Source organism: Cyprinodon tularosa, unplaced genomic scaffold, assembly GCF_016077235.1.
Source record: "Cyprinodon tularosa strain WSP-4 unplaced genomic scaffold, ASM1607723v1 ctg350, whole genome shotgun sequence".
NCBI lineage: Eukaryota > Metazoa > Chordata > Actinopteri > Cyprinodontiformes > Cyprinodontidae > Cyprinodon > Cyprinodon tularosa.
In genome coordinates, this window is record NW_024039064.1 from 368,568 (window position 1) to 379,064 (window position 10,497).

Consider the following 10,497-nt stretch of genomic DNA (forward strand, 5'->3'; position numbering starts at 1 on the left):
ACAGTTTTGTAGTTATGCAGCTCCAGTTAGCAATGACAGACACAATAAGAGGCTGTGATATTAATTAAACAGAGAACGACTTTGATTTCTTTGTTAATTAAATATACATCATAAGGCAGAGATGCTTCCATATAGAGAAGTGCACTTGGCCTAAAAGCACACGCTAGCAGAATGAGATAGTCAGTGAAATAACTGGACGTCCTGAACCCTCATCATTAGTCACCGTCCTTCCATTTGTATTTCATGACGTGAATCCGTAATGCATCCGGATCATTTCACGGGACTGTTTCCACAAATCTATTGTCCTGACTGCATTTTCCCCACATATCGCATATCAAAAGCAGTTCACAAGAGAATAAGCATTTTCTTTGTTGGTTGTTTTTTTTTTTTTTTGCATTCTGAAGTGATCTTTGGTGAAAATGTAAACAACAGGAAACAGAAAAAACGAGGCACTGAGGTCAAACAACACAGAAATACAATTTGCCCTCATTCCTGCATCAGATTGCCACGCGGTGACGCTTAGAATGACTCATACAAAGTCGTTTAACCTTTAAAAGCAATATACTTTCAGTATAGTCACTCTATAGAAAAATAAGCCCAGGTAAAGTTTTGCACTGTGATTTACATGAGTTACTCTTCTGGTGATTAAATGATGCACGGCGATGAGGGTGATATCTGCAATAAGAGGGGAGGTTTGGGAGTTCAAACTAAGGCGAAGGCAAGACACACATGATATAAAGGATAGAGCTGGTGGATATAGGAGCTAGATGCATCCGTGTCCCCATGCTCACACACATTTAAGGCACATTTAGAAGCATACTGTATGCTAAATCTAAACTCCCGGTAAAGTAAAGAGGAAAAATCATCTTGATGAAGGGGTTGTTCTTTCTACACATGGGAGTCATCCACCCCGTTCAGTGCAGGACAAAAACGTCGCTCAATCCGTTGTGGCCTTATCCGTCTATCCACCTACCCGCCCATCTGCCGGGGCGCTACTCCGACACTCTACCACTGCTCCCAGCTGAAGTCATCCCCACCTCCGAAGATGAAAAAGAAGCCAAGGATGGTGAGGAAGATGACAGCGTTTCCTGTCATCACCAGGGCACAGGCGCCCCACTCGATCTGTAAGGAAACCAGACTCGGCTGTATCACATAACATCTGAATCAGCAATGTTTGGTTTTATTCTTCCCATAGCTGGGATTATCATGTATGCAGGAACAAAGGCTAAGATAACTTACTGTGGAATTCCGAGCTAAGACGATGGGGAGCCCAAAAGACGACACCACGATGCCCGTCGTTAAAAAGTAGGCCAGTTCCCTGCATGCGTTGCTGGAGGAGTCATCGTCACTGAGACGTCTGGATATGAAGGTTGGGATTGGACTTAAAATGTAGAAAATCAGCACAAAAAGCGGCCAGTAAACGCTGCAAGAGATGGAAAAGAATAGATTAACAGCTTAGTTTCTTCTGTGTTTAAAGATGTTTTAACAATTACAGAAGAAAACTGGTTTAAAGGTGGAGGCAGGTAACGAACCAGCTAACAATAAAAACATCTGATCTTCTAGATTGCTTATCCCATTCTAAACTAATTAAATTAAGTTAACAAAAAACATTGATGTGATTTACTTTTAAAGGAGATGATGGGCAGACCTGAGAAAAACACGAGCCATTTTGAAAATAGAATCCAGTCCTGTACGGAGTGAATTTGGTTCCATTATTGTTGAAAGCAAAGAACATGTTTTGTAAAGAAAAAAAAAAAAAAAGAAGCAATCCAGATATGAAAGTTGAAGAAACTAAAAAAACTAAAATAAAAATCTTTTTCAATTTTTTTTTTCATATTTTTTTTCTTCTTCTTCAAATTGATTGAAATAATTTACTTTTTTACATTTCACAGGTCGCGTCCTTTTTACTCCAAGCCAAATAAAGACGCTCACTCTTGACAAGCACATTGACCAATAAAAACGGTTGTAGCTAAGTTCATGCAGACCAATAAAAATTCATCTTTGTTTCCTCACACTAGAGGAAAATCAGCCCCAGAAGTGATGAGAATGAGATCTGTAAAATACAATTTGAAATGACTAAAATTCATAAAACTCACTCTGAAAAAAATGACATAAATAAAGTAAATATGATTTAAAAAATAAATGCAAAATCATTTGGGGAAAAAATATATGTAAGAAAACAATAAAAATAAACTCTCAAAGCCTTTTTTCTTTTTATCAAGAAGTTCTTCAAAGCTTCTTATTTGGATTTCCTTACTTTTTCATTTCCATTTAGCAGACTTTTTTTGCTTGCAACAATAATGGAACAAAATGAACTCCATACAATGGGTGTAGATTAGTAGTTAACAACGTTTAGATCTGTGCTGAGCTAAAAAGTATATATTTCAATTGAATTTTTACATTTTTTTGGTTAAAAATGAACTTTTCTAACCAACTTCCACTAAAAATGATGGCAGAGAGCAGCACTGATGGGTGATAAAAAGATCCAATAGTCATCTAATTTCTTATGTTTGATTCATGGGATGGCAGCAAAAAAAAAAATGAAACTACAGGCTGATCAAGCGGGATGAGCTCCAGTTGAGAAAGATTTTTTTATTTATTATAGACAATCTAAATGATAAGAAGAATTTAATGTTTTATTGTTACATTTTATTAGTTAATAGAATATAATCTTAAAATGAAAAATAATACAAAAAGTATGCTTTTTGATCCATGTTTTAATAGTAAAAACAATTCAGATACAATTTGAACTAAGTTCACTTTTTATGGTTTTTGTTTTATGTGATATTCATTCGAATAACAAAACAAAAACAAACAACAACAACAACAAAAAACTGCTGAACATCTGATTACAGTTTATAAAGACAGTTTTATAAATAGGCTTATTCGGCTTATTCGATTAGCTTATTTGAGCTAAACCTTTCCCAGGTTTCAGTTAGCTAAAGGGTAAAAAATGCTTAAAATGTTAGTGCTGTCGCGGATCACTAAAACTGGCATCTATGTCAAATTCTTTATATTTTCTTATCAATCCTGTCAAAAGGTGTGTTATAAACATTTATTCTGAAAGATTTGTTAACACACTGTCCAACCAAGTTATCTGAAAATAGAACCACACACTGTCTAAAGTCTACACAGAGATACAGTAAAGGCAAAACTTTCCTTAATATTCGGTTTAAATAATAAAGCTTCTTTTGGACGCCTAGAATTGTTTTTATATATAAATTACCAAGTCTAAATGCAGTAAAACTAAGCAGTCACCAGTCGCCTTTATAACAAAGCTATTCCACAGGATATAGAGTCAACATTTCTGAAAACATATGATGAAGCTTTTTGGTATAATTGCAATTAGGGCTGCAACTAACGATTATTTTAAAAATCAATGAATCGGCCGATTATTTTTTCGATTAATCGATGAATCGGACAAAAATATTTTTTATATTAACCTCTTTATTCCAAAATAAACATTTTAGATAGAACAAACAAGCACACAAGTACAGGTTGCTCATTAACTGTACTGGTGCAATATGAAAAATAAATGTTTGTGTTAAAACTACGCAAACTTACATGAGAAATGTAGCTGTACATCCACAAAATATAGGGTACTTTGTTTCATAAGATGCAAAAAAAGACATTTTTGTTTTTAAAAGCCCCTAAGGGGCCCCCCCATTTCAACAAATAAGGTTTTTTTTGACTAGAAGAGTTCTGCCTTTTAAGACAGGAAAGTATAGCAGTTAAAGTTGCTACTTGAGAAAATACTGAACCATAGAGATAAAAATAGCCCTGTGATTCAAATTATAAATTGTATTTGGAATAAAAATGAGAGAACTAGGGGTGCTAAAAAACACATCCTCCAAAGACGGATATTTACATGGAAATGTGGCAGATAATTAATTGATATATTACTGATCTTGCTGGATTTTATTCTGCTTTACTTCCATAAATTGCAGGATCTTCTTTACTTTATCTTTACCAGAAGATTTAAACTTTAAAAGCCTTGCCCTCATAATTTGCAAGTTAATTTATTTATAAAGAAAATATAAACGCTGCTTAAGCCAATTCAAATGAAATTAAAAGTAAAATAAGTAGCCAACCTTATCACTGTCTGTAACCTACTAACACGGTAAGGAAAGCATCAGATGAGCTACCTGAGAAACTAACGTTACGTTTCCCCACTTTAAAACCAAACAAACATGGTCGCTCATCCTGCTGATCAGCTCTCTTCACTGCCATCGAAGGCTCCAACGTGTTTTCTTTTCAAGTGCTGCATCATAACAGTGGTGCTTCCGTGCCATGTTCATTTGTTTTTACAAAAGTTGCATGTTACGACTTTTTTCACTTTACAAACCGCAGGCTATTTTAATTATTGTGATCAATTTGCGCCGTCAATCCCGGCACATGCGCGCTTCATTTGCAGTCTGGACGCTGAGGGTAAAAATCCTGCTGCTCTGACTGCAGCGCTGAGAGGGACTCCTGCGGGAGCGGGAGAACGGGGTTGGGATGGGGGAGGCGCCCCACGGCAGCAGCTGCCGACGGCGGCGGATGACGCATTAATCGCGTGACACAACTAATCGATGATGAAATTCGTTGCCAACGCTTTTAAAAGTCGATTTTTATCGATTTTATCGATTCGTTGTTGCAGCCCTAATTGCAATAACAGTTTTTACCCAAATGAAACTATTCATCATTGCCGAGCATTGACAAACTTTAGCAGCCCTTTTACCAACTACTTATTAACTTTTATCTGAGTATTATTTGACATGATTACCTTCCTCTTCAATTTAAATAAACCATGGAGTAAGTAAACCTCTGCTGTTTTGTCCTCTGTGTTTGAGATATTATAGTTCTTACAAAACAGACATCTATACAGATCTTGCTGCGGGGGAGATATCTGCACAGGTTGATTGTTTCTTTTTTAGCCCTTTAGATTGAAATTAAGTATGTAAACAAATAACCGATTTACAATTAATTGTTGAGTATTAATTTACTAGATCGAAATATATTCCATCCAATTATACGGCAAGATCTACTTAGAAGGAATGTTTTTCATTGGTGTAATGTTAAAGCTGTCCAATACAAGTTGCAACTGTTCATACTTAAAGGTATAATGGAGGATTTTCGTGAATTAAAAAAAAAAAAAGCACAAGCTCAACCCTGTACCCACTCGCGAGAGGGAACGTCTATTAAACGCATGCGAGAGCATGCAGGAGCCCATTGCTCCTCATGCACGCTCTGTTTAAAAGTTGCTGCTTGCTTTGCTCATACAAACTTTCTTTCCAAATGAAGATTTGCAATTTTTCCACTATGACAGACTAACCACCAGTAAGTGAAAATGGCGACGAGCATGTAGGATGGCCTTATAAACATATAACCAGAATAATTGACAATTAGGAGGGCAACTTATTTTGATGATACCTGGAAAAAGAACATCCTCCACTATAACTTTAAGCAGCATTGGCAAGAGAAGAAATGCCAGAACAGAGACATGCTAGTGGAGAAACATGAATTGATCCAGAGTCTGGTCTTGGATTATCTACAGCTTAATGGGTGACAATGATGCAGAATAAACTTTATGTACTTTTGTCTGTAAATATAAACACTCAATTAACTCCTTAAGTTACCACCTTAATTTCACCCATTTTGCTGTGCTGCATAACAATGCAGCATCAAATTCTACGCTACGCTCAGAAGGCAAAGCAGCATGTCAGAGCGACATACCCTGTATTTAAATTATAGCTTTAGATTTGATTTTTTTGTACACTGCAAATCATAAGTGTGTCAAATATTTCTTTATCCATCTCTAATTTATTCAGTCACCTACTTTTTTGTTATATTTTACAAATATACATAGTTTGATAATGTGTAAAACGGCATTTTTTTTGCTCGTTATTCAGTTAGTATTTAATTAGGGGTGTAAATAATAATCATTTTGAATTGATGCATCAATCCAACAGCCGACGATCCGATGCATCGACACGTCCGCAAAAGTATCAATTGAAGGTTTTTTTTCCTCTGATCCATTTTTATCCATTTGCTCCTGACGCAATTCTGACTCCCGTGCTGCGGTGGCGCTAAACCTATTTTGCCCTCCTACCTTTCTTCCTTTAGCCACTACCCTCTTTCCGCTTACACTTGCGTAAAAACAGAGGCATTGTTATTTTTCAGTGAGTGAGGTTTTCATCGGCCTAGGTGGAGTACAACTTTGCTACTTCTGTTATCTGCTGTTGTTTCTCAAATAATATGCATAATGATATTACAGCTTTCATGGATTTATTTCAAATTTGAAACATTGCCTAGTCTGTATCGTAAAAAAAAAAAAAAAAAAAAACCCCAACCAATTAATCGAATCGAATCGTATCGTGGTGTGTTCTTGAGTATCGAAAATAAACCGTTGGGAGAGGAAATTGATACTGAATCAAATCGCCATGATGGGTGTGATTTACTAGCCTGGGTGCCATTCCAAACTTAGTCCCGCCCACAACGTTTGAGGTCGGGAAGTTCGGTGTGGCATTGCTCCATAGTAGCGCGAGTATGCTCGCACAATATCTTGCGGGCCAATCAAATTGTCAGGGCGGGCTTTATACAATGATGGACAGATGACCAACAGTAACGTAATCAACCACGTCACCAAAGCGCGCTTGGGTGACAACAACAATGGCTGCCGCTGGAGAGTTGAGGTGTGTAGATTCTGCTATTAGGTCTGTTCTAGAAGATATCGACAGCAAATTAATTTTAAAAGAGGAACAGAGAAACGCGATCAAGGATCATCTTCTTATTCTAGGCGTGAAACTGCACGCTTTGATTTTTGTTGACAACAACTATGCATCGCTTAACATACGTCACGCACTCCGTTGCTCTTATTGGTTGTAGGTCTATCCAATTGAGTGCAGAGGCATTTTTTTTCCCTGGTTCGTTCGAAACACGCCCCATAATCACAGCTCTATGGAGCAGTATCAGACTCATATTCTGACTAGAATTGAGTAGAACTACGTCAGGCTAGTGATTTACACCCCATATTTAATATAGTAAACTGTTAAAATTGTTTTTAAGAAAACAACCACTTATCAATAGTCGTTCAACTTCTGATTAACTCATTGATCATTTACATGCGTTTGCATAAAATAAACATTTCATTCACTTCCATAAATGTTTTTTTATTTTAGACCCTGATATCAGTACCACAAAGGCACAGACTGGAAAAGGAAATTACTTAATAAACCCAACTTTTATTTTGGTTTATGCTTTTTAGTGGCCTGTATAAAGTGCCTTTTGCCCACAGCCTTGCAAAGCATATATATAAACAATGGTGCTGTTTGATGCATGAGCATATATTTTGAAGTTAGTGCCACGTGCTTTAAAATAATTGCAATCCAGTTAGAACATCTGAAAAAATAAACAATACATTATTTGGAAATACATTTTCTTTGGGAATTGCTACAATACCACATTAAATATCCCTGAATGTCACATTTTAAATGTTGTAAAAGTTCTTGTTTTATGTGATATGATCTTAACATTTTCTAAAAGTTTTATTAGGATCCTTTCATTGAAATTGTGTTGTTAACTAACTTTAACAGCTTAGAGCAGCAACAGATTTTTGTTAATGGAGGCTAAGCTAGCAGCACCTACCCGTACTGTTCCAATGCGCAGCCCAGCAGAAGAAATGTCAGTCCTATGGCCCCGCTAAATGACAGGCCAACCAGCGCTAAAACAACATATGAAACACTTATAAACTTGATAGCAATAAATGATTAGTGACAGAAGAAATCGAAAGTACAAGAAGCAAAGCTAAATCTCTTTTGCTATGAAGTTGCTACAGGCTACATAAGATTTAAGATTACAGTTAGCATAAAAAAACACAACTTTATAAATTTATATGGTTATTGTGATGCGAAAAGTCCCCCGAAACATTTCACTGTTCTCTGTCAGCGAAAGCCATCCCACAAAGCTTTCATAAAGGTTATAAACAAAGCTAACAAAAGTTTCAGAAGCAGGACGACGTCACAACAAAAACTCAACTCCCGACAAAACTTCATCGTTAAACTTGGCTCTAGTTTCTCCGTATTGTACCTTTAATCCCAGCCATTTCTAAAAAATCTGGGAAAACTCCTCTTAAAATCTTTTTTCTTCCTTCTTTGGATATTATTTATGATCCGAGGCTTCTTTTTCTCTCAGACTAACTTCCTGCTTCCTCCATCAGGTTTCCCTTCGGTGACGTCAAACGTCTGTCTTAAAGTGACAGTGCCTCGTTAAAAGCTGGGTAGAAAAAAATCAACAAAAACATTCTCAAATAGGAATAGCACTTCTTTTACATTTATTTACTTTAGTAAAAGCAAAAAAATTGTCATCTAAGTAAAAAAAATGTATTTGGTAAAAAGATTATATACTCAACTACTGAGTTGTAGTTGGGTTATATGAGCTGATTTAGAAATAATAAATCATTTCCTTATGTTCATATTCTGGTATTTTACAGGCTAAGATAAAAATGAAAAAAAAATTAACAGCATTATTACAAAATAACAATTTAAGGCAGAAGAAAATTCTTTAACATCTTCAAATTCTTTAACATAATCATTATGAAAGAAAATCCCTACAGCAACGTAAAAATGTTAGAAAAGAGTAAATAACCTTCCCTCACATTATATACTAGTAACTTTATATGCATTTGATCTACAAAAAGCTCAAGTTACTTGTGGTGGCAAAAGCAGCTAGAAATTTAACTAAAGAGTAATGATATGTTATATAGTAGGAATACCATTGAGGTAAAAGAGGTGGTGGATCTGGAAAATGTGGAGGCACACAATTTTTAAGCAAAGTGGCTTCATCAAAGTACATAAGAAATGTCTTAAATGTAAATTAAATCAACAAAAAAAATTCAACAATAGAAAAGAAAACACTTTATATCATTTGAGAAAAAAAAATTCTTCATCGCGTTAGGAGAGCTTAAGGTATTAGTTGTTGTTTCATCTGGAGAACCAAATCTAACATCTCTGTACTGGAATGTAAACAAAGAAGAAATACATACTAGTTGGTGAAGTTGGATTGGTTGGAGATCTTGACTTTGTGGCTTCCTGCTCTTGTTAATCAATTTCCTCTGCATTACCTTCTTTCTCTCTCTAAGACTCATAAACCTTTTCCTATTCAGCACTTATTCTAACATCTCTTTCTTTATTTCTTCATTTTTGGACTTTCAATGGCCTCCTTCTCCTGTCACCCTCCTGGTATTTCCATCATTCTTCTAATCTTACAGGCTTTTCTTCCTTCTCATCCCTCACTTTTTGTATTGCCAATGAAACCAGATGCAAAACCAGTTTAAAATTATATTTATATATTTTTTATCATTATCAATGTGTTAGTATCAAGGTTTGGAATAACTATCCAACAAACAATATTCCAGCAATTAATCAATAGAAATATGAAGACAGAAATTATTTATCCCATTCACACAGGTTACACAAGCACTTCTTTTCAGAGATCTTATTTAATACTACAGTATTAAGTATATATTTTTGGTAAAGTGAAGTGTTGTAAAGCAGGGGTTCCCAAAGTGGGGGTCGGGAAACATCTTGGAGGTTGCGGGAAAACAACTTGGGGTCCAAAATGGTTTTCAGAATCACTGTAATGGGATCCCTGAGTGATACGGAAGGCCAAAATATATAACGAAACATTAACTGAATAAAATTTACTGTTTAAAAAGTAGATGCAACATTATTTATCTAATAAATGTCCCATAAAATAATTAAAAATACATTTGAAATAATAGTTTTGATATTTAAATGGCATTAAAAATTGTATTAAAAGTTCATAGATGTATGTATAAATAGACATAGAGAGAAGAAATTGTTTGTATTCTTAGGGGGTTACTGTTTATCTTTGTGTTTATGTGTTTAAATGTTTGAGAACCCCTGCTTTAAAGGAGCAGTGTGCAAATAAATCGGCTTTTTATTAGAAAAAAATCAAGTATTGCGTTTATAAATAAATATACAGCCGAAGACTTATAACAACCTCATCAAAAATGAAAGTGTTCATATAGCTCAGAATAAGGTTTTTATTAATACATAGGTGATGGAGCAAACAATGGACATTAAATATATTGAAGTACATGTAAATATATTTATTAAGTAAACAAAGGGGATAAGATTTGTGTGGACTTAGACTTAGACAACATTTGTTGTGTAAGCCATTTATAACCAATAACAAAACAATAAACATCTAAAACACAACTTAACCCTTTAAATCCAAGTGTATGATATTTGATACATGAGTTTTTGAGACTTCTGCATCATCAGTGTGATGTTTTTGTAGTTGAAACACTGACTTTAATATTCAGACGCATGTAGTGAACAGAAAATGTATAAAAGATTATACAGAATTGTCTAATGTATCACATTTGATGCAAATAAATGATCTAATTTAACTTATACAACATTTTTCAGAAATTTCAATGGCATTCTAATTTTGAAAAATGTTTATGTTCTTTCAATTATTTAATGGTTCATG

At 35.0% G+C, this 10,497-nt stretch overlaps 1 protein-coding gene across 1 annotated transcript; it reads right to left on the minus strand.

Annotated features, from left to right (window-relative positions):
- Positions 1–350: 350 nt before the first annotated feature.
- Positions 351–8,228, minus strand: LOC119789933 (leptin receptor gene-related protein). Its single transcript, XM_038295136.1, has 4 exons — positions 8,068–8,228; positions 7,627–7,702; positions 1,240–1,423; positions 351–1,122 (listed from the first exon to the last, which is right to left on the minus strand). Exons 1-4 carry the CDS (start codon positions 8,081–8,083, stop codon positions 1,006–1,008), a joined length of 393 nt encoding a protein of 130 aa, XP_038151064.1. The 5' UTR covers positions 8,084–8,228; the 3' UTR covers positions 351–1,005.
- Positions 8,229–10,497: the final 2,269 nt, after the last annotated feature.